General features: G+C 43.1%; 1 protein-coding gene and 1 long non-coding RNA gene across 5 annotated transcripts in view; one reads left to right on the top strand and one right to left on the bottom strand.

Moving 5' to 3' along the window:
* Positions 1-4,077: 4,077 nt before the first annotated feature.
* MYF6 (myogenic factor 6) lies at positions 4,078-8,650 on the bottom strand. Of its 3 annotated transcripts, XM_038558534.1 has the most exons (4): positions 7,814-8,650; positions 7,047-7,137; positions 5,137-5,279; positions 4,078-4,899 (listed from the first exon to the last, which is right to left on the bottom strand). In XM_038558534.1, exons 1-3 carry the CDS (start codon positions 8,330-8,332, stop codon positions 5,176-5,178), a joined length of 714 nt encoding a protein of 237 aa, XP_038414462.1. In that variant the 5' UTR covers positions 8,333-8,650; the 3' UTR covers positions 4,078-4,899; positions 5,137-5,175. The 3 variants fall into 3 exon arrangements, with proteins under 3 accessions (XP_038414462.1, XP_038414461.1, XP_038414460.1); XM_038558533.1 differs by having other exon boundaries at positions 4,078-5,279; XM_038558532.1 differs by lacking the exons at positions 4,078-4,899; positions 5,137-5,279 and adding an exon at positions 6,295-6,915 and having other exon boundaries at positions 7,814-8,646.
* A 103-nt stretch (positions 8,651-8,753) lies between these two features.
* LOC102156585 overlaps positions 8,754-24,351 on the top strand; it is a 76,346-nt gene continuing 60,748 nt past the window's right edge. The window contains exon 1 of one of the 2 annotated variants that reach the window (XR_005370404.1): positions 8,754-8,963. This is a non-coding gene — a long non-coding RNA (uncharacterized LOC102156585). The remainder of the gene's footprint in view (positions 8,964-24,351) is intronic. The other variant, XR_005370403.1, reaches the window with a different exon arrangement.

Genomic DNA, 24,351 nt, shown 5'->3' with positions numbered 1-24,351 from the left:
CACCGTTACAGATGCATCCCAGCTGCCGGCCCCGCCGTCCTGCGCTCGTGTAACATTTCCAGCTCAGGCCTTGAGTGACTTCACACCACGTTGGCGACCAAAGCCTCTTCCAGAAAAGCAATCGCAGCGGGGTCTTTGGAGCCTTGGTGGGTAGAAGCAGGGAAGGGAGGGCTCCCCTTGATGTAGGACTGAACCTATGAATCGGCCTCTGCCGGTGCTCTTCCACCCTTCACCCCACTTCCAGACCCCCTGGGTGCAGGTGGGAGGCAGGGAGTGCTGTCTGTGTGCAGGAAAAGCCAGGACTTGAGGTCTAGGCACCAGGGCTTGTGACCCCATTAAAATAGGAGGGAGTGTTCTCCTCTCCATCTGGAGTCACCCAGTCCCCTAAGCGATTGTGGCTCCAGAGTTGGGGGAAAGGGGACGCTCTTTTCTATTATTTATGCCTAAAGTTATTTTCTGCAAGCAACCCTGGCTGGCTCACCCCAAGTCTTCAGGGGTCAGAGAAGCTCCAACTTTTTCAGGGTGAGTTGCCCTCTCCAAAGTGAAGACTCCGAGGAACAGGGCAAGTAGAGTGTCCATCACTAAGGTGTCACTAAGGTTAGCTATAACATAGGTGTGTGTGTGTGTGTGTGTGTGTGTGTGCTCTGCCCCCCTTTCCCACACTCATTCATCCCTAAGACACAGACACCACCAGGGCCTTGAGAATCACGCTCCCTTTCACACCAGTGGGCTGCCTCACTGGGGGGTGGGGGGCATCTGCCTGCACCTTACTTAGGACCATCACCCAGGGGATGCCTTTGACATGAACAGGGTACCCAGGGCTCCGCTAGATACCAGAGTCAAGTTCCTAAAGGACCCAGGGGAATGGAGGACTCCAACCCCACAGTGTGTGGGGGGGGCAAGTCCCTCCACGTGGGGAGATGGTCTCCCCCCCAGCCCCCCGGGCGCTTCGAACCCCAACACACAGCACCCCCACTTTCCCTGGCTCCGCAGGGCAGATGTTAGCCCAGATGCATGCTGCGGGCACCAGTCAGCCCCAAGTGGAAGGTGTGCTGCACTGGCCCCTCAGCTGATTTCTTGACACCAGGCCCCCAGCGTGCTAGAGACCCCCCCAACCTCCCACCTGCGGTGCAGGATGTTCCATGCACACACTTATTAAGACCTTTTCCTATTTGCCGAGCAGTGTGGTCACCGCCTGGCAGGTGTTCATTTATTTCCTCCTCTCGACGGCCCCGTTTTGCAAGACGGGCCCGGGAGGGAGCTCCAAGGGCAGGGAATTCGCCCCTCCCCCCGGGCACCCTGGGGTCGCCCTGGGAGCCCCGCCCGCAGCCCGAGGAGCGGAGACCCGCAGGGGGGTGCGGCCACCGCGGCTCCCAGGGCCCGGGGCTGTGCCCGGTAAGGTGACCTCGGGGCGGCGGGGCCAGAGGGCCGCGGGGACACCAGCGCCCCGGCCTGGGACTGGCTGGGGGCGCGACCAGGGCGGGGCCCTTGGGGCTCCAGCGCTGAGGACCGGAGCTCGAAACAGCAGGGGAAGGAAAGGACCTGACTTAGGCCGCTGTCCAGGGCGAGGGAGGGAGGGAGAGAGAGAGAGAAAGAACAACAACAACAAAAAATTACAAAAAATACAAAAAAAAGTACAAAAAAAACCCCCAACCAAACAAACAAAAAACACAAGTCTACAAAGAGGGAAGGAAGGGAAGGAAGCCAGTGCCTGGTCCCCCAGGTCGGCAGAGTTTCTGCAGCTCTTCCCAGGGGGATACTGTGTAAGAGAAAATGAGAAAAACTGGGTGAGCGATGCAGAGAAAAAAATGGTTTTGAATGGGGAAAATAATAATGAAAAAAAGTTGAAAGTTACTAAAAAAAAGAGAGAGAGAGAGAGAGAGAGAGAGAGTGCTACTATTTGGATGCTCTTACTCAAAATCAGAACAGACTGACTTTTGGTCCTCGTAGAAAAGAATAAAAATACAACCTGTTTCCCACTCTTTCTTCAGGGAAGTGGATTTTCTCCGTGCAGGGGAGGCTCCCGTGTATTTAGGGGGCAACTGCGCCCAGAGGAACCCGCATTCCAACAGTGACTACAGGGAAAGCTTCTCAGTAGGCGTGGAAAGAGGACAAGCCATGCATCCTGTTATAAGTGAATGCCACCCAAGGTTCAAATCTATCGATAGTTTAAAAAAATTTTTTCACTTGACATTCTGAAGGAAAATAAATGCATGTTTTGATTTTTCTTACAATTTAGACTCAGCAGGTTTTAACTGCATAGACCCGTAAGTAATCACCAACTTTCTTTTTTTTTTTTTCTTTTTTTTTTTTCTGAGAAGCTATTTTAGTTTAAGTGTTATGGCAACAATCCTAGTGTTGATGGACAGACCCCACCAGCGGAATGATGCTCCCAGCTTCCTTTCTTAGGAAACTTTGCCTACCCTAGGAATTCGGCATTATTGCAAATTTTTCTATGCTTCTCTCAGCAGGAGAAACCAAATACACATAGCAAGAGAAGTCCATTTCAATTCACGTCTGCCTCTATCTGCGACCCTTTATCAACTCCTGGACAAAGGGAGTGGTTCTAGAGATTTTTGCTTATCATATATGACTTCACAATGTGCTAAACAATTTCAAACTGCTGTTAGCTCTGGGAACCAGGCACACCTAAGTAAACACATTAGTACCTGCCAAAGCTGCTGGAAGAATTTGTGGAGAAGACAGCTGAGGAAGACATTGGCCTCGGCTTGAATTCGAAGACTCCCAGGAGAGATCAAAGGCCTATGAAGGGACTTTGAGCAGCCTTGAGAGTAGAGAAAGGAGCCAGTCCTTGCAGCATTATCTTTGTTTCAGCACATGGCATAGCCATTCTGAACTGAGAAGCCAAGATGACTCTGAACTAGGCTTGCAAAACATTGCTTTTTCAGAATGAAACCTCTGGGGCTGAGAGGTCATCTTTTGTTAGCACTGCTTTTGAGTTTAAGGGAGTGAGTGGAAGGGTCTTTTGGGGAAATGTCTTGTTGGCTTGGCTCTTTGAGGAAGCACCGTGTTATTGCTCATTTACTAATGGATTAGGTTAGGAAATGAGATATTCAGAGTTTAAACTCAAATATTCTTAAAATACTTTTTTTTCAGGTAGTGTGTTCTGGGAAGAGAGTTTGGAGATAAATAAATGATATAAAATCTTACTTATTAAGAGAAAAGCACAAATGGCTATATTCTAACTTGGAGTCAAAAATGTCTTAGTAAGGATAGAGTGCACTTTAGTAACCCAAAACTTCTCTGGCAATCTCAACAGTAGTTGAGAACATTGAACACTGAATTTCAGCGCCATGCTCCCCTCCCCCATACATATGAAGGAGTCTAATATATATTAATATAGTCTAATATATATATATAATATATATAATGCCATTAGACTTAAGTGAATTTCCATTATGTTCGGGTTTGGAATTTGATGCTTCAGGTGTGATGATTAAAGTTAGTTTGAAAAAGCTGACATTTGACATAAATTATTTGTATAGTGCTATAAAAAAAAGAAAAGAACTCATTTTAAAAATATTTGACAACTCTATGCCTACCTCTGGAAAACAGGCTCAGTTTAAATGCCAAATTGCTTATCTTCACTAAGTTATTATATCTTGATTTTCTGCTTCCATGGCCCTGTTTGTTTTGGCTGTGGCTTTAGTAAAGATTATCATCATTAATATCAAATAAAAACATTTTAATTGCAAACACACCAAGGATTTCATTGGAAAGCCTCATATGTCAACTATAGCAGTGGAGGTCACATGAAGTCTTTGGGAAATATTTGCTCTATTTAACGAAGAGACCTCTATACGCAAACTAATTCCAAACAATTTCTCAAGTTACCTAGCTAGGAGAGATAGAGAAGATTTGGTTTGCAAAGACTGAATAGAATCCATCAGCAAATAAAGTCCGTGAATTGATTAAAAAAAAAAAATTCTGCTGCTAAACAGTTTATAACACAGATCTTACTATAAATACGCATGCAGTCATGAAGTAAATGAATTCACCTGGTTAATTCTGATATTTGATTTCAGTTGTGGCATGAATCTGCGGCACATATATATACCTATATTTTAGGCACATCTTTATTTTATATATATTACATATATATAATATGTAATGCGTATACATACAATGCATATATAGACATACACATTTTAGGGAAACTATTGATTCTCTAGAAAAAAATTGTAGATCCATGATACGCATGATTAATGACTGTACACACCATTCAAACATATTCATATTCATACATGTTCTGATTGGATAATTTGAAATGCTCTACTGCTTATCTTTAATTAATTTACGCCCTAATTTGGAGTTCACTAGCTAGTCACTTTTGAGAAAGAACCTCTGGAAAACAATTGCTAAAGAGAGTCCAATTTTTCTAGGCCATAAGTGGTCTTTCTTATTTGCTAAGGCTTCTCTTCCAGGGTGCAGGGCGATTGAGAAAACAAGCTTGAAGCCACTGATACTCACTGGCTCAAGGCCCTGGCTCTGCACTTACTAATGCAAGAAACTCTTCAGTTCCAAAGAAACCTTTTCTCAAAAGAAATACAAGTTTCTTTCACAGAAGTCATTGTAGGATTATGAGTTCATATGTAAAATGCTAAGAGTCACTCATATTGCTACTGAATTCCCTGTCATTAATATTTTCCCCCGAACAGTGCCGGCAAGGCAGCAAACAGTATTTGAAGAACTGGGGCTTTTGGTGGAAGAGAAGCCTTTTGATGGTCAGTGTAAGGAAAAAAGGGAGAGCTGACATTTAGTATGGACTTGGTGCTGTGCTTTGGCTATAAACCCTTTCTGTGTGTATCTCGCTGAAATCTTCACACCCCTGAGTTAGGCACCATTGCTGTTGTCACCACGATTTCACAAATGAGGAAACTGGAAGCAGAGAGGAGCTGTTTCAGCCCAAGGCTCCACAATAGCAACCTGGCTTCCAGCTCGGCAGGCAGGCAGTGCCCCCAGCAACTCAGCAGTTACAGCCCCGAGCACTCCCACCTGCTTTACCCAAACCGCTGGGAGAGCTTATGTGAGAGCTAGGGACCTTTCTGTGCTTTGGTAAGTGTTCTAGGAGAAAAGAGAATCATCCAGGTGCTCAGAAGACAAAGTGACCCTTACCCCCAGAGAGAGGCCTTCAAGAGACAGAAAAGGGGCAGGCTACTGTTCCATGCCTGCAGGAGGCGCTGTCCGTGGTGGTATCTGGGACTTCTGCAATGCGCAACCCCAACGTCCGGACAGGGCTGTCAGGAAGCAACGTTGGGCTGGGGAATATTGAATTCGATTAGATTCTCACACTTGCAGACCGAGCACTGGCTGCGGGGCAACAGAGGGAAGGAAGCAGTTGAGAGTGGGGAGGGGTGCTGGATGAAGGTGCCCCCGACAGAAGGTGAGCGGCAAGTACTCCGAGGAAGGGCTTGGCCTCTCTTCTGCTTCACTCCCCACTGCGATTCTTGGTGGTCGCTTCTTCCTGAAGTTACAGGATAAACAAACCTGGCACACGTTGTAAAATCGTGGCGGTGAGGAGCTCCCGGGGCTTCGAGCCCCTCTGGGGGCCTTGCTGTTTGGTCCAGCTAAGAGGTTTCATGTGTGTTGTGGTTGCCTTTTGCCCTCAGCCATTAACCCTTCCCTGCCTTGAAGCACCCGGTCCAGGGAGCAGCCCACCCCACCTCAAGGGACAAACTGTTCCCTTCTTTAGTCTTCCTATTTGCAAAACAAACCCCACCCGCCCGTGGAGGCTGGTGCAGTCTTCTAACCGCCAGTCTAGTTCAAGAAAACTAGGGAGGGGCCCCCCCAACCTGGCTGGGAGGCCAGGGCGCCTCCTGCAGACTCTGACCAAGGCTTCTCGGTGGAAGGCCAGGCCTGGAAAGTCAAGGAGGGAAAGGCATTTGGGGCTATGTTAGCTCATGACCCTTTCAGGCAGTGCCACTTGTGTGGCACTCTCTTACCGGATTGCAAACTTTGGCTCAGGAAAGCTCACTCAGGCCTCTAGGGATAGGGCCGTGCAAACAGAAAAGAGATGCTGATAAAAGGGGAAAGGCGACAGTCCTGGCTCTGCCTCACTTGTAACCACAGGGGTGAGGTCCGACCGAGACAGAAATGCAGACAGAGGAAAGCCACCCATTTTCTTCCCTTTAAACCAGCCTTTAGGAACACACCCCAATAAACGGGCTTGGGTGGCATCTGAGTTACAGGCCCGCCGGCTTCCCTGGATTTCTGTGCCTGCATAGCTGCCCCCCCCATGTGTCGTTGAGTTGAATCAAATCAGGACCAACTTTGTTCATAAAGAAACTTCGCTTTTTTAATATGACAGTGTCAGGATCCTCGCACATGTCATATGCACCCCGTCATTCCACATTTAAAATAGATTTCTTAGGTTTACATAAAAAAGAAAGAGTCCTAAGATCATTTACAAAAATACATTCAGTACCACTAACGTTCCCAGGTCGCTTGAGACAGGAATGAACTTCTTTTTCTTTTTCTTTTTTTTTTTTTTTTTGAGCGTGGCCCAGAAGGGGCACCGTCACCGAAGTAACACGTTACACAACTAAGCACACGAAGCCCAAGCAGCCTGCTAGACCTAAGCCACTCGCTTCCAAAGCCCGAGGCTTCGCCCTCGGAGCGCAGGACAGTTTCTGAGAAGTACCCCCCCCCCCCCCCCCCGCCAGGTGTCCCTGCCCTGCGCTCGCTCCTGGGCGCGGGTTCCTGCAGCAGGTGTAGGGTGACCCACTGTGGGGGGGGGGGGGGCGCGTGGACGCGGCCCAGCCTGCGCTGCGGGCTACTTCTCCACCACCTCCTCGGCGCACGGCAGCTTGCGCTCCTCCGAGGAGATGCTGTCCACGATGGAAGACAGGCACCGGAGGCTGCTGGAGGCCGGCGGGTCCCCGCTCGGGGTTCCTCCTGAGCGCGGAAAGACACACACGCACCTGCCCTGCAGGCCGGCGCCCCGCCCCCGCCCCCCCCGGGACCCCCCCACCCTCACCCCCACCCTCACCCCCCCACCCCGCGGCCGGCGCCCTCGCGTTCCCTACCTTCCTTGGCAGTGATCACGAGCCCCCTGGAATGATCCGAAACACTTGGCCACTGGGCGCTGCAGGTGCGCAGGAAGTCCGCCCCCTCCAGCTGCGAGAGAACCCGGGGGCGCAGGGTTAGGGCGGAAGGCTCGGCTCCGGGAGCGAGCGGGCGCACCTCGGGGGGCGGCTCCCCGACTTCCTCGGGCCGGGTACCAATGTCCGGCCTGCTGCGGGCACCCCGAGGTCACAGGGGGGCTCTTTGGAGAGGAGAGGGGGAGGGGAGGGAGACGGAGTGGCCGGGGGTGGGGTGGGGGAGGCCCCGAGGGGCACCCCGAGGTTACAGGGAGGGATCATTGGAGAGGAGAAGGGGAGGGAGGGAGACGGAGCGGCGAGGGGGGTGTGGGGGAGGCCCCGAGGGGCACCCCGAGGTTACAGGGGGGGATCATTGGAGAGGAGAAGGGGAGGGAGGGGAGACGGAGCTGCCGGGGGGGGGGGGGGAGGCCCCGAGGGGCACCCCGAGGTTACAGGGGGGGATCATTGGAGAGGAGAAGGGGAGGGGGAGGGAGACGGAACGGCTGGGGGGGAGGCCCCGAGGGCACCCCGAGGTCACGGGTCAGCAGGGGCTCATTGGAGAGGAGAAGGGAAGGGGGAGGGAGACGGAGCGCTGCGGGGGAGGCCCCGAGGTCAGGGGGGTGCCCATCGGAGAGGAGAGGGGGAGGGAGAGGGAGCGGCTGGGCTGGGCTGCAGGCCCCGAGGGCGCCCCCCTCCCGGCCTCCCGGGCTCACGCTCTCCGCCTTGGGTCTGTAGCTGAAGGGGTCCACCCCCAGCTCCTGCATCTTCTCCTGCTGATCGAGCTGGTGGAGCAGGTCCTGCAGCCGCTCGATGTAGCTGATGGCGCTGCGCAGGATCTCCACCTTGGGCAGCCGCTGGTTGGGGTTGGCCACCGTGCGCCGCTTGAGCGCCTCGAAGGCCTCGTTGATCTTCTTGAGGCGCCTCCTCTCGCGCAGGGTGGCGGCTTTGCGCCGGTCGGTGGGCGCAGATTTCCTCTTGCAGGTCTTGCAGGCCCAGATCAGACACTGGCCGGGGCAGTGGGGGGGCTGCAGGCCGGGGGGCGCCAGGACGTGTTCCTCCCCGCTGCTGTCACTCCCAGCTTCCGGGGGCATTTGGTCCTGGCAGGGGGACAAGGTACCATCACTCCCTGGGTACAAAGGCGAGCCCTCTGCCACTTCTAATGGCTGCAGGGTAACATTTTCCCCGTCCAAGTAGAAGAAATAGGAGCCAGTTTCAAAAAGGTCCATCATCATGTTCTCCTCCTTGGCCTCTGACTCGGTCTGAACTGGGTGATGGGCTCAAAAACCCAGAGGAACCACCCAGATGGCATTTAATTAGTGCGGTGACATAAGTGGCCCCAGCTTTATATATAGTAGCTCCTGAAACTCAATCCAACTTTTAGCTGTCATGGAGCATCAGTCTCCCGATGTGATCACAGCCAGGGCTCACTGTCCAGAATATCTAGTTTGAAAGAAAACTGAGAAGTGTCACCTCCGGGACCACGGGCGATCCGTAGGCCCAACAGGTTACAACAAGGGACTCGGGGAGAAGCCTCCAATGTAAAGAAAGCACCGAGGGCTTCCTTTGAAGACAGCTGAGATGCTAACCTGTTTACAGGACAACTTCAAAAACAACTGGGGATTAACGCTGCTCCATTCCCCTCCCCCAGGCTCATCTGAATTCTAAGTATAGACCCATGATGAAAGATCTCAGAGGCAATAGCCATTGCTCCAAAATAGCCCGGTTAATATTTGCAGAGTGGTTCAGCTCTTCCCTCTGTCCTGTCTGTCTGTCTGTCAAAAAGATGCTATGGCTCTGATTAAAACCATTACAGTCCTTCAAAGGTCATACATGGCTTTCAGGCTTCAGCCTCAGTAGCAGCAGGTAAATCTCTTTCCTCTCTTTTGCGAAGGCTGTGACATGATTTGGGCGCCGGAGGGGTGGCTGGAGGGTGCTCAGTTTCCTTCCTTGGCTGTCTTTTTTTTTTAGGGGGGGGGAGTGGGTGGCACCCAGGATCTGAACTCTGCACCCCTCCATGGCGTTGCAGCACCAGTGAGGCTGGGGGTGGGGCGGAGGATGGGGTCGCAATCCGTGGCATCACTTCTCTTTGCAAACCAGTTTTAGTGGAGACGAGACACTCACACCCTGGCTCCTTGATATTTCAGGATTCTCTGCGGGCCCCTCCCCCAGGTTCTCTGGCCCCTGCCCTGCACACTGTGCTCGCTCGCTCGCTCGCTCGCTCGTGGGCTTGATTGTTCGCATTCTTGGTATCCACGGACTCCAAATGAGTTGTTGCGCAGGGTTCAGATGAGAGAGGTGGCCAGCAAGGCACAAGCCAGGAAACGGAAATTTTGATTGCAGCCTGCCAGGGTCCAATACTCAGGAGCATGGTGACTGGGACAGGTGTCTCAATTGCCTTCAAGTCCTGGCTGACTTAATTTCTCTTTATATGCACATGTACAACTACCAAGAGAAGAGCAGTTGCCCTGTAGAATTTTATCGGGGGTTGACGCCCACGGTCTCCTGCAGGTGAGGCAGGTAGCCTTAGATCAGCTGCTGGATGAGCATCAGTGAGCACTTAAAGCATAATAAGGCTGTGTCCACGGCTAAGGCCTTTCTTATGAAGGAAATAAAGCACAGCTATGACAGAGGGGTTCTTGTTTCTCTTTTATTACTGCATTCTTTTCTTTTCCTGTTTCTTTTCTTTCCTCTTCCCTCCCAGAGCTCTGGAAGGACACCCTTCACCTCCAAATGGCCTTTGGGATGACAGTCAACCTTGGTTTTGGCCTCTATAGTCAGTAGAGGGAAACATAAGGTCTTCCTCTTCTGTCCTCAAGTAGGGATAATTATAGGCTGTGTTCACTATGACTTCATTTTTTTTTAAATGGAGGGATTAATAGTTAATGTAGGAACTAGCTACATTTTTAGGTTAAGTCATTTATTCCAGAAGATCGTTCTTCACAACCTTTTCCTATCGAGCCACAGGCTTCAGGTGTTATGTTCCGACACTTTTGGCTGTTTCTATGTTTTTGTTATTGTGCAGTAGAGTAATTTCCTAACAAGTTTGAGAACCATTTTTATGTTTTTGAAGAATCATAGGAAGTCATTACCTCTTTGGTGACATTTTCTCCTATTTCTAGCAGGGCTGGTTGCTAATATTAGCAGTTAAGACAGCAGATTGGAGGCTCTAACAACTCGGGGGATACTCTAACATCCATTATAGAAAATTATCCCATGTTCTTAACCACACTGAATGATGCACCTTATAAGGTGAAGATAATTTGCAAAGTCATTTTTAACCAGTAAAAGTATATAACATTTTTGCAGAGGATAAGTAAGGTAACAGTATCTGAAATTCATTTATTCAACATTTTGGGGATACCTACCAAATGCCAGATAGTGTCCTGGGGGATGAGGATAAAACAGTAAAAAAAAAAAAAAATTGACCCATTTTCTCATGGAATTTGAATCTAGAAGGGTGAATGAAAATGACTAAGAGATGAAAAAAAATGTGAGAAATAGTCCTCAATTTGGGGTGTGGAAGGCTTAGGTCACAGTCATTTTAGCTTGTGAAGACTTAGTTCTACTATTTCAATTTCTCGCTTTTTTTATACATAAAATTGATACGGTGACAAAAGACGTCAAAGGTAGTGATGAAGTTTTGCAAATTGTGCAGTCCCTTCAAAAATGTTGCATATTCTATAAAATTACTTTCGCTGCTGGAATTAGGCATAGGCAACAAATGAGAAAAGAAAAACACCACTTCTAAGGAATTTCATTGCTTGGATAATAGAAGTAACGGTAAGGTGGTACCATTCTGAGACTCTGTTGATTTTAAGAGTTAGATGTGGGAGAGTCTGGAAGAGAATGTGAAAATGAGCACTTTCCTTTTTATTTTTCCCTCATCCAAGTGTTGTCCCTGGAGAAGCAGCGAATTAAAAATGTAGAAAGAGAAGATTCTAGAAAATAGAAAAAGCTTTGAGGTGCTGATCAATAGTAACCTCCCAGACAGGGGCGGCATTTCTTTGTGTGATTTCAAACTTGACTACAGAATTGTTGCTCCTTATTAAATTAACCCCCCCCCTCCCCCCCGCCTTCCCAACATTCTCTAGAACTCAGGCCAATATAATTTAGTGTTGTTGTTGTTCTCTTTGGTCGAAAGGGGCTTTTCCTTCTTTTGTTGTTGTTTTGGGGGCTGGGGGTGGAGGTGGGAGGAGAGAAAAAGGAAATGCCAGCTTGGGAAATAACCACCCATTACTAGATTAGGTAATGGGAAAATACACAGTGATTCCAAACAACTAACTGGTGAACTCTTGGAACTCGAACTGTTTACAGAATATGAGATGCCTGTAATTGCAATTGCATTATTTCTCAGCAGAACTTGGGAGACACAGACCTTGGCAAGTAGTCAGAACAGGTTTGTGTAAACTGAAATCCTCCAAACTTTAAAATAGCACAGATGCAGTTATAGAAATTATGGAAAAATTAATAGCAATGCGAGAATAATAATATCAAGGAGCGATTATTTCACTTCATGGGCCTAGAGTTCCTTTGTAACAAAAGCTGAAACTAGGTTAGTGACAAAGTTGAGAGTTTTCAGACAGCTTACCACCTTGTTATTCTTACTTCATGCTTAATTATTTGTAAATACATTTTCTTCCCATCATCTCCACAAAAGCTCCATTATATCCAGTTCTTGTCTGTGAAAAGGAGTGGGAGGGAAGGGATTATGGCCACTCAGTCAATGGTGGATTGAGGCATGAGCCTTGCAAGGTGACGTAAGCAGCAGAACAACAACTTTGGAGTGAGACAGAAGTTCTGGCCATTCTTTTTAAATCTTTTAAGATTGTATTTATTTATTTATTTTTGGAGAGAGAGAGCATGAGTGGAGGGGGAAGGGTAGAGGGAGAAGGAGCAACAGGCTCCCCTCTCTGCTGAGCAGGGGGACAAGCTCAGGGCTTGATCCCAGGACTCTCAGGACCATGACCCGAGCCCAAGGCCCACACTTAATTGACTGAATCACCCGGACGCCCTTCTAGCCATTCTTAATGATCTTAATGATCTATTCTGAGCCTCAGTTTTCATAAGACATCAATTGGCATATATAACACATCCATCACAGGTGTGTCATTGGCCAAAAGTGAAATGATAAATTGTTGAGTCCATGATGAGGAGAGCACTCAGCAGATGCTATTTCACCCCTTCCCCTACCCGGTTCACAAGGGCTGGTTGACGTCGCCAGAGAGAATTAGGTGAAGTGCCTAGATTTGGTGCGACAGGCATTTAAGATGAATTTTGGGATTGATTTATGTTAATGGTATACTGGAAGTGAAACTACTGAACCTCATGACTCCAAGAGCTGTGCTGCATGTATCTATGCCCTCAACCAATCTCTGGGGGACAGCCGCTGACTAAATAAATAAATAAATAAATAAATAAAAATAAATCACACAAATGAGTCACAGAAGGAGGAACTTTGGAGGAGAGAGTATGGCTGGAAGCTAGGGAACAATGACAAGTCTATCACCAGTTGGGAAGGATGGTTTGGGGATAGAAGTCCCTGGGGTGTGACCTTGGTATTTCCAGGGAGCACGTTGAAGATTTTTAGCAAACCTGTAAGTTCAAGGGGTGATGACAGGAGCAGGAAGCTCGAGGATGAAAAGGCCACCAATGATGATGGTTTGACAGAAACCAGTGAAGAGGTTTTTGTGGGTCGTATCAAGGCACGTGGCTCTACCGTCCGCAGAGTTGGGTTCCAAGAAGGCCTTTGGGTTATGGCCAAGGAAGCAGGCCTGAGGGCCCAGCAGAGGCAGTGGTGAAAACAGAGAGGCCTGAGGGCCCAGCAGAGGCAGCAGTGAAAACAGAGCAGTGAAAACAAAATAGGACAGAAGAAAGGAGGGGGGCGGGAAAGGAGAGACGCAGGAGGAACAGAAGGGCATCCAACCTGCCTGGGGAAGAAGAGTCAGCTAGAGAGGCCCCCAGAGAGAGGCCCACAGACTAGAGGCTGACAGCAAGGGAAGATCCAGAAGAGGCTGATGCATGCTTTTCACTGGCCACAGCTCAGTGGGTCACATGAACCCCAAGACCTGTAATATACCTAATCTGCAGACAGTTTGTGCCCAGAGAGACCCCAACACTGGGGTATAAATAGTCTTGCACTTCCACTGATAGAACATTCAAGTCACTGCAGGGAACACCGGGGAGGGGGGGGGTCAGGGATCATTTCAAAGGCAGGTCCCTTGCAGGAGGGCGGCCCTGGGAGGTGGAAATGGGCCGGGAGTGTGCAATGGGCCTGAAGGAGCCCACTGCTCGTTTCTTAGGTTTTAGGCCCATAATTTCCAGGGCAAGAGGCAATGTGCACCCCTCTGCCTGCGAAACACTCATTCCTTGGCCTTTGCAACAGTGAAGCTTTCTCCGTAATTTGATGCTCTCCATTATTTTCCAATCAGATTTATGAATGTGGGAGCAAAATTCGGGAACCATTAGCCTCTTTCCAGGTTAAATAATGCTTCCTGGTGGGTCACCGACTGGGTCGCCCACTGGTGTAGGTTTGCTTAGGATGGGAACCCAGGGGCCCTGACTTTCAGCACTAAAACTGGGAGAAACCCATGTAAATCAGAACGAGTCGGTCACCATCTATCCCGGAAAAATGCAATCGATGCCTACAAATATCTATTCCTAAGTCAGACAACGGAGTGCAGGAAATATAAAGTAGACTTCTTTCTTTAAAAAAAAGAAAAATAGGGCCAGCCCGGGTGGTTCAATGGTTTAGCGCCACCTTCAGCCCAGGGTGTGATCCTGGAGTCTAGGGATCAAGTCCCGCATCGGGCTCCTGGTGGGGAGTCTGCTTCTCCCTCTGCCTGTGTCTCTGCCTTTCTCTGTGTGTGTCTCTCATGAATAAGTAAATAAAATCTTAAAATTAAAAAAAAAAAACTACAGTGATTCCAAATATAGAATTTGTCTTTAGTCCTAGGCCTTGCTCTGCCACTTGCTAATATTTGACCTTGGGCAAAGTCTAGAACTCTCTAAGCCTCAATTAATTAGTCCATAAAATGGAAATAATATCACTTTATTTAAGATTGCTTTAAAGATTAATACAATGTCAACTTAATATACAGTTTCTGTCTAGCACATAGTAAAACTCAATACAAATTGTTTTAAAGATTAAAACAATGTCAATGAAACACTTAATATATAGTGTCTAGTGCCTAGTAAAACTCAATACAAACTCAATACAAATTAACTTTTGGCTGAAGAAAAGAAAAAACATCACCCAACTCCGTATCACCTTAATAAATCACACTCTGCTTTTTTTTGTTTTCTACATGTCCCAAAATTTCATATCATGTGACATTACACGATGTAAATGTTGTACTACATTATTTTAAAAATATAACTATAATGCAATATTATGTCTATGTTACCTTTTGTACTTAAAATATTCCATGACCGTTTTCATGACACTACGTACAACTATTGTTTAAAATGTCTAAGGTACACGGAGTAATTTTTCAGTGTTGTTTATATCTTTTCAAGACTAAATGAATTGTGCTGTTTAGATGATCCAAATTCTAGTAGGGTCTGGCGTTACTAGCTTTGCTAAGCTAAACAGATGTCTCTAGTGTAGAATGGTTAGCCAAGTATTTTGTTACTGTCCTCCAACTGGCTGGTTATGACATATTGTCCAAAATAGTTGGTGCTTTTAATGCCAATGTCAGAGCCTCCTGTGACAAATAGTCACCACTGTACAAACACATTTATTCCATAAAGTTTTTCTACCGGTTTAGAAAAAAAAAAGTTGTTTAATCAGCCACACACACATTTCATACTTTTTGAGAAGTTCAGACGTTTTTGCCTTCTGAAAACACATGTTCGTTTTTAGGATAGTGATTATAAACACACCAAAAGTTAGAATATGTTTAAATTGTATATTATCCAGAGCTTTTTAAGTAAAGAAATTGTAAGTCCAGTGTGTCACTAGCCACATAAAAAAGTATGTTAAGTTTTATCTTCTTTGATTTCGTGACCTAGGCTAGATGTGATTGGAAGAGACTTTGCTGTGTAATTTCACAGGAAAAGTATACCTGTTTTATTAAACCATGTAAATTAATTTTTCATTTTCTTGTATATAAGTATAAACTACCATGAGATTGAAGCTATTTGTACAATATAATGTTCAAGAAGTGGTACTTTGAGAGTGTAGATGCTACTTTAAAAGCAGAGTGTAGTTTTACATTTTATTTTGTAAAGTCATAGCCATCATTCAACTCTGGAAAAAAAAAAAGAGTGGCAGGCTCTGTGTTGAAGCGCTTTAAATGAATGATCTCATTACAGCTTCACAATGTTTTACCAAGTATGTTATATAATTATCTTCATTTTAAAGAGGGAGAAAGCAAAGAGAAATTAATCTATTTGCTCAAGATCACATGCTTATAAACCAATCCTGGTTCTTATTCCCCATGATTTATATAATCAAAAAGAAGTTCTTATTCTGAGCCTCCTTACAGTGACCAATAGAAGAATAGTCCTCAGAGAAAAAAAAAATCGGGGGGCAAACTAACTTAGAGGAACGTTGAGTGTTTATTTGACAGCCTGTAGGGTAACTTCCTTTTTTTCTAGTAGAGTGACCAATAGAGGCGGTGTTTTGATAGCTGATGGCCGAGATTTGGATCCGTGTTCTGTCCCATGGGGAAACAATGATGCAATTGTATTTTCCATGCACACTGCCATGTACAGGCAGCTGTCACCGAGGTCATATACCTGATGCTCAAGTTAAAGTGCTCAAAACCCAGTGTCTATTTCATTATTTAAAAATATACAGTAAAAGCAGGGATCCCTGGGTGGCTCAGCAGTTTGGCGCCTGCCTTTGGTCCAGGGCCTGATCCTGGAGACCTGGGATCGAGTCCCGCGTCGGGCTCCCTGCATGGAGCCTGCTTCTCCCTCTGCCTGTGTCTCTGCCTCTCTTTCTCTCTGTGTCTCTCATGAATAAATAAGTAAAATCTTTTTAAAAAATTTTTAAAAATATACAGTAAAAGCAAAGGGGAAAAGGTGGAGTAGTTTTGCAGACTCGGACTAGGGTAAAAGTGGGGGTGGAAAGCCCATACTATCCAAGTCCCGCACCACACAGTGCTACGTCCTGCCTTTCTCCTTCAGTCTGTCCATTGCCAGTAGTTACAAAGACTATAACTGAGGGAGAGCAAGAGACTGCAGCAAAGGAAGGTGCCTGGAACCAATATATGGATGTTCCTTGGATCAGTCAAAAGCTATAGCTCACGTATAGTCTGCTGAGCAGCCATGGCTTTAATCGGTGTGGGCCAAACTGGATTTCCCGAATGAATGCTCAGTGTCAGGCCTCCTGAATACATGGTGTCTCAGGCATATTTGGTTATCGATGCTTAACTGGCCCACCATCCCTTCCTATGATGACAAGCATAGGCTGCCCCTACTTGATCTATGTCTAGTTTGGTTCTCAAGCCATTTGCTTTTATATTTAATTTCATCTATTCTGGATGGAATAGAGAATTCTTGTTTCTTCTCCTACACTCTATGGTAAGATTGAATATTCTGAAACAATAGCGAATGTATATTACATCTCCTTTCCCAATAATTACTTTCGACTAGAATTGCTGTTGCTTCATGATTTTTCATTGTTTACCTTCTTTTAATTCTTTAATATGAATCTATCTTTATAAACGGTTAGTGGCATCATCTCATTTCTATTTGCCTCTGTCCATTCCTTGTTCTTTGCTTCTTTTTGGAAGTTGCCATTTTTCCTATGTACAGTCCCACACCAAATCCTATATTCCACACGTGGCTAGAGAGAAGTCTCTCACTTACTACCATCCTTCTTAAATTTCTAGATCTTATATTAAGTTACAAACACTGAAATGATTAACTACTTAGCAATAGATCCAAGTTTATTTTACCCCTTCTGATTCCGTATTTATTATATATTTAAAAAATTTCAAGATGACCGTCCCTTTTTAAAAATAAATCCTTTCACATTTTCAACAGACTTTTAGATTTACAGAAATATTGAGCAGAAAGTTCAGAGTTCCTGTAAACTCTCACAGTAAATGTTTTTAAATTCCTCTTTATTCTCATTCTCTTTTTCTACCTCTTCCTTAATAAGCCTTTATACTGTGCAAAATTTTATATTACCCTTAGAAAGATCTATAAAATATTCGCCTTCACAGTGCCTGTTTTGGTATATTTGGTTTATTAATGCAAATTACATTGAAGTTTAAGAGATTATTTCACATAAGCCACTTATAAAGAAAGCCTTTATTAAGAAATCCTCTTAATATAATGTCTTCCTAAAACAGAGAGGGGATATACTTTAAATTTTCTATGAATCAATTATACTTTCAGTCAGGTTTAATAATCAGGAAAAATGTTTAATTTTATTACTATTCATGTATTGACAGAACAGAGAAAATTTTGTTCTGAGCAGGATTGCCCCTGAAAAAGCTAAAACTTAAAATATTCTAGTTCCAAATATTATAAAACTCACTTAGAAATAAGATAGTTTGGGCTTGAAAGAGTCTTTTTCTCTCTCAAAAATAATGGACACATTTTGGTCCAAGAATTACATCGCTGAGGGTAGAAGTTTCTTTCTAAATTTGTTTCCAAGAAAACAGGCGATCATATGCTGCTGGAGATCAAAAATAAAAAAAAATAAAAAAAAATAAGACGCCCACATAGCCCGTAATAAAACATTCTTTTCTGCTCAATGCAGACTAATGCGGACGGTGACAAGCATGACTCCTATGATGGATATTTGGTAAAGTTCGATGTTCTTTTCATACAAACAAGGGCTCTATTAACATGGTTTCCTCAACTCCACTTCTCACTTCCAAATCCTCTAGGAATTGACACCAACTGTCCATTTTGACACTTGTTCATTAATTTCCTATCAATGGAACTATTCTCTTTGCTCAGCTGTTGCAACAACTTAAGGTTTTTACAAACTCTTCTGATACGGTTTTCTGTTGGACATTCTGTCTGTATCCAGAAGACAATATAACACCAGAGCCCCGAAGTGTGTCGCCTGAGTCATTAGTGCAGTTTGCCACTGGCTCCACTACCCACTCTCACAGAGGGAAGCTTGACCTCCTATACAATGAAAAGAGAAAAATCCATTCATTCTCTCTACCAAGACTTAATGTCTGAAGTTCAGTAACTGGTGACGGTAAATCTGTGCCAATGCTTCCTTCCTTGCATCCTTCCACACAGCTGGCCTTCCCCCTTTGATTGGAAGGCGTGGATGCACACACTATGGGAGTGGGGTCTCTTCACCACCATGACCGGAAGCACTAGCAGATCCCAGAGAACAGACAAGGATTGCTGTAGCTCTTTGTGAAATATGGTCAACCTTGCTAATTGTTACGATTGGGAAACCCCAGCTCCGTGAGGATTTAAAGGGTAGAAAACTGAATAATAAGAGGCATGGCTGGAGAGGAGTATAACATTTGTTTTGTAGTAAAATGAAGTTGGACTGTGCACAATGGTGTGACTTTTCCATGGCACAACAAGCTCTTTAGTTGTGTGTCAGTTTTTGTTTTAGGTTAGTGAGAAACATCACATCACGAAGAAGGAATGCAAGAATCAAGGGTTGCCTTGCACTTTCCCAATCTGTTGCGCTGTTCTCAGAAATGTTTGTATTTGATGTTGCCAAAAAGGTAGCCTTTATTTTTGTGTGTGTGTGTGGTTGTTATGCTTAAAACTAATATAATAAGTGGCATTTGATTTTTTAAACATTCTTTTACCATTTTGTTCAGATCAGTGTGGTTTAGTCTTTCAGATTTTTTTGTATTATATTATATAGTGTAATAGCACTAAGGACATATATCTTTTTTTAAAGAACTAAGTAATTTCAAGATATTAATTCTTTCATGTTCTATATATGATTCTAAGATAGCTAGACTTCTTATGTTTCCAACTTTATTTTTACTTCTTTGAGGGTTTGGTATTTTATATAGCTTTCTAAAACTCCCATAGCAGACTTTTTTTTTTTCTTTAATCTTATCCATTTCAATTCACCAAAAAGCTTATTTTTTTCCGACTTTGAAGAAAATCCCAGTCTTCTCAATGGAATAAGTTATCTTTTGAAGATTAAAGTGATGATTAAAATCAGCTTTTGGACATATGCTAATACTATAATACTATTTTTGGCTGTGGTGTGTTACTTAAAGAGTTTTATAAATACATTATCTTAGCAATAACCTCAGCCACAGGAAAAAAATGAAGCACGATCTTATAAGATCTTATAAGATTAGTGTGAGATTTCCTGAGGGTGCAGTAATTTAGCTCTACCTTTAGAAGTGGGCAGCAAGACTTTTCTGGGGCTCTGGGGCTTTTAATAGTCTAGCTAGAGAAAAGGCAAATAATGGAAAGAGAGGAGGGGAGAGAGGGGGAGAGGCAGGGAAAGGAGGGAAGGAAAAGGCTAGAAGAGGGAGAGTAGTGTTGTGAAATAATTCTGAGTTCAGAATTGATGACCTAGACTTCTATCAAAATCAATTGCTTAAAAAATCCAGTGTTTGGAAAAGCAAGGCATTTTTGGAATTATTTTAAGTGCTCAGCATTACTAGATAAACACAAAAGGCTTTAGGGTAAAGCACATTTCTTTATGGTTTGCTTCCTTGGGCATACAATTTGGTGAAAAACACAGTCACAGGAAGCTTGGAAGCATTCGTATTGTCTCATATGTTCCTGCCTCAAAGTTGATGACTGTAAGGAACGCACAAGGAAACTATTTGTAGAATATGGATCAGCCGACTGTATCCATTCATTCACAGCTGTCTCTTTCCATGTGTCTCATATTGATCATAATATCTGCTTCTACGATTATTCAGAACCAAGCACCTAACACATTGCCCTATAATGCTTATTTGTTCATATGACCCACTCCCCACTCTCTAGGGCAGGTGCTGTGTAATCATCAGTGCTTGGAAAAACACCCTGGTGGAGAACAGGTGCTATGTGATCTTTGCTGAGTGAATTCACGAGAATGATAATTGTCAAAACCACCATCATCGTTTTCTGAGATGAAGTGGTATTTTCCTTGTTAGCGATTTATTTCTATTTTTATTTCAACTTGGGATTTGCTTGTTTGTTCATGCTTTGCCTAAAAGACACTTATGTAGGTCAGTACAAGATATAATGAACCCTTACTGTCTTTGGGATGGGTTCTTTCCCAGAAACTTTATGGGACCAGGAGCTCCCCTTACTCAAAACACCTTATAGCAAAACTTCTCTTTTTGTACATGAAATTGCTAAACTGTGGATACTAAGTCTAAGTAATTGATTGCTAAACCTGGCTGTCACCATTAAATTAGAGTAGAGGATTTTGAGTTCAGGCGCGTAGACTATGTAAATAAGAGAGTATGCTTATTGGCTGTTGATTTTAGAAGTATTGGTGGGTTGCTTGTTCCTGGTCACTCAGCTCCCAAATACCTGGCCACCCTTGATGTTCCTGGCCTCAATGTCAACAAGAATCACTATTTCGCCTAACTGGCCCTGTTAGAGTGAGATCCTCAGGATGTGTGTTTACCCCAGGACACTCTCTAGAAGCTGATCTGTGTTGCTATCTATTCACCTCCCCCAGACCCTGCTGGTTCAGCTTCCCTAAAATTGTTACAACAGTATGGAACTCAGCACAGAAAGCTGTAATGCTTAACTCCCCTCTTTATATTTTTCAGCTTTCTTCATCATAAAGTCTTGGCTTTATAGTAATAAAATTATGTTTTAATTGACCCTAAAAGAATTTAGTTTTGTAAAACATTTTTTGGTCCAGTGAATCCTCATTTAAAAAAACGATATCTTTAATGTTACATACTGGATAGCCCCTTTAATAAAAGTCCTTTGAAATGAAGACAGTAGACTATATAAGGCGCTTAAGGAAATAACCAGGTCTCAAGGTTTATTTTAAGAAGTGATCTTGGTATCACATCAGAATCCTTAGGGGAGCTTGTTAAAATTTGGATTCCCATGACCCACTGCAGCCCAATTGAAGTAGAATATTTCTGTAAAAGCTAATAGAGTTGTTGCTGGAATTAAATGTGTCTAGCACAGTGCTTTTTCATCTGGCTGCACGTATGATCATCTGGGAGGTGTGGAAAAGGCCAGATGAGTTTAATGCACAGTCAACTGACCTAACACAATGCCCAACACTTATTAGATGCCCAGTTATTAATTGATAGATACCCTTGTTGGACAAATAAAAGCTAGTAAATAATTAAAGACCCACCTCTAACTTTAATTTATTAAGTAAAAGGAAGATCAATGAAATCTCAGATATAGTTTTTTTTTTACTTCACATAAGACTAGATCTTGACTTTTGATGAGCATACATATCCCTCTAAAATGATTTTACATTAGATCAAAATAGATAGTTTTTCAATTATGAATAGCATTGGTAATTTTATATAACACAACTCCTTTTCCTCAGGAAAGTCTTGCTTTTTTTAACATGTAAAATTAATTTTTATAATTTTTAACCCAATGTATATAAAATATTATCATTTTATCAGATAATCATCATAAAATTTTAATAATGTAACACTTTACATTTTTGGATTAAGTCTGTAAAATCCAATGAGGAAAGTCCTGCTTTAAAACATGGATTCTAGGGTACAGTGTCAGGAAGAAATAAAACTATAATTTAATTACTGAAAAACCCGAATTTCCACATGATAATACAGAAGTGTTAATAAATACCAATATTTACTGCTTCCCTACCATGAGACACTTCAAATTGTCATTTAAAATCTAAGAATTATTTATATTATCTATTTTTTCACAATATCCTTCCGAGTTGATATCACATCTAAATCTTCACATTGTACATTTAAAGTGAAAGCAAACATGTAGCAAAAAATGCTAGGATGAATCACCTGTCCCCATGTATCGTTTCTTTTATAAAGAATTCCTTCCTGGAATTAAATTTGCATAAACATCTTGTAAAAGTTCACACAATGACATTTTTCTTGGTGTATGCTCCCCTACCTTGTTATATTATGAAAAGTATGAAAGCTGAAGTACAAATTCTTCCATATTATAATGTCAACTTTGCTAGATTACATGAAATGTCATTTAAAAATTAGACAATAAGTTCCAGTTTAGTAGAGCTGGATTGTATTCAGTATGCAGAAAGGACATTTCTTAAAAATTGAGATTAACATAACAAATACATATTTTTAAAAATAATAATCCAATAAACATAGAAAAAAAATCCCACAGTGATGGAAAACTCAGAACAGGCCTTGCCTTTCAACTGACTTCCTTTAGCAGATGTCTGGATAGAATTCATTTTATTTATTTTATTTTATTTATTTTATTTTATTTTATAAGATTTTATGTATTTATTAATGAGAGATACAGAGAGAGAGGCAGATGACAGGCAGAGGGAGAAGCAGGCTCCTTGAGGGGAAGCTGATGCAGGACTCGATCCCAGGACCCCAGGATTACGCCCTGAGCCAAAGGAAGATGCTCAACTGCGGAGCCGCCCACACCTGCCTCATTTTAAATATTTTTTTGTAAATTGCATATAATTTCAAAGTCCAAGCTTTGAAAGCAAAGCAGCCATACTTCAAGCCAATACAGTAAATATTCCAATTACCCTATTAAACATTTTAATAAAATTTTGATGCATTTATTTCCATGACCCTGACCAGAAAAAAAAAGAAGAAAGAAATGTAAAAGCACTATGCCAAATTGTTAATAATAGCTATATTTAGGGGAAAAAGTAGTTACACTTAGGTACTGGAATTTTGATTGATGTACATTTTTAAAAGATTTTTATGTAGTTAAAAAATTCTATAATAAACATTCTCTACTTTTGTAATGCATGTCATTTAAGAAAATCAAATAAATCCAGAAACTAGAACTACTGTATCTGGTAAATAAGACAGAACTTTAATTTTAAGACCAGGAAACAAGACCTATATACCACACTGCAGCAAAGTTCTACTAATGCTGACCCAGAAATATTGAAGGGATATAGTAAATTTCCCTGGATAAGGACTAAATTCTTCTCAGGGTTTGGGGCAAGGCTGAGCTTTCTGGTTACACGGAGTTGCTTCTGATAGATACACGTGAAGACCGTGGCACAGGGAACCAGGTAGCTTGCTCCACACGATACGCTTCAATTCTATGGGAAGTTCAGTCCTTCCTAAGTAGAACAGATTCTGTTATTTGCTACTCTTTAATTACCTATTATTATTATTATTTTTTGGACTGCGAAATAAGGTTACTCAAAGTGGCCCAGTAGTCTAAACTTCAGATTTTGTTTCTGGGACCTATGTAGATCTTTGAATTCTTGTAAACTGTGGGGGAAAATGTAAATGTTTTATGTTGAAGTGGTATGAGCCACTGGGCATTAGAAGTTGGGTGAGAGATTATCCTGAAAGAGATTTATAATAAGGTCATGCACATACTAAGATGTATTCACTCCAAAATTAATCTGGGTTTTTGGTGAGTTGGGTAAATTTAACATGATTCTTTCTTAGCAGCCAGTTTCCTTTCATCATTTATTGAATATCTTTTTTTTTTCCACTGTGATTTGTCCTTACCGACATGTTAAAACCTTATAATTTGGTCTGTGTTAGAAAAACTTGTTTCATTGAGGTATTGCTTCCGTCTCGTATCATTAATACACTTTATTTAATGAAACTCCTCAATATATGAAAGAAAAATTCTCTCATCACTCTTCCTGCTCAAAAAATTTTAACCTGTTTCCCAATTATTTGTTCTTTTAGACAAACTTAAGCAGTTCTTACAAATTTGAAAAAATCCAGTACTATGAATATTTGTTACACCTATGGAGTAATTTGAAAAGAATCATGTTCTTCATAATGGGCTTCCCTTACCAAAACATTTAATCATATTTTAGATTTCCCTGTTTTATAAGTTCCTTCAGAAATGCCCTATAAATTTAACCTCATGGTATTTTATCATAATTTGGACATAATCAGTGAACTAATTTTTCTCATTATATCTTCTCATCATTAATTGGTTTACTTATGGTTTTGGCATATTTATATTGGGGTCACTTGGATTAGAGAATTTATTACTTATAAAGTTTTTCAGTCTACTTATTTTATCTCCTAGGTTTTCTTTTTTGGTACAATATTTTTGTACCAAATTATGTCAATATTGACCTCTATTGTTATTTTTGTTATTGTTTTGGTTTACATTAGTGGTATCTACTTTTGGTAACTCATTGTGATAATTTTTTTTGTCCCTAAAATCTCTCTAATACCCTAGTTACTTA

Source organism: Canis lupus, chromosome 15, assembly GCF_011100685.1.
Source record: "Canis lupus familiaris isolate Mischka breed German Shepherd chromosome 15, alternate assembly UU_Cfam_GSD_1.0, whole genome shotgun sequence".
Lineage (NCBI taxonomy): Eukaryota > Metazoa > Chordata > Mammalia > Carnivora > Canidae > Canis > Canis lupus.
This window is presented reverse-complemented; position numbering and strand designations above follow the sequence as displayed.

What these genes read in the sequence shown, in the direction of transcription:
- MYF6 (XM_038558532.1), bottom strand. Translation starts at nt 8,332, where the DNA reads ATGATGATGGACCTTTTTGAAACTGGCTCCTATTTCTTCTACTTGGAC. An exon ending in ACAGACCCAAGGCGGAGAGC is followed by an intron (nt 7,138 to 7,813) that starts GTGAGCCCGGGA and finishes GTTCTCTCGCAG; the next exon opens with CTGGAGGGGGCGGACTTCCT. An exon ending in CGTGATCACTGCCAAGGAAG is followed by an intron (nt 6,916 to 7,046) that starts GTAGGGAACGCG and finishes TTCCGCGCTCAG; the next exon opens with GAGGAACCCCGAGCGGGGAC.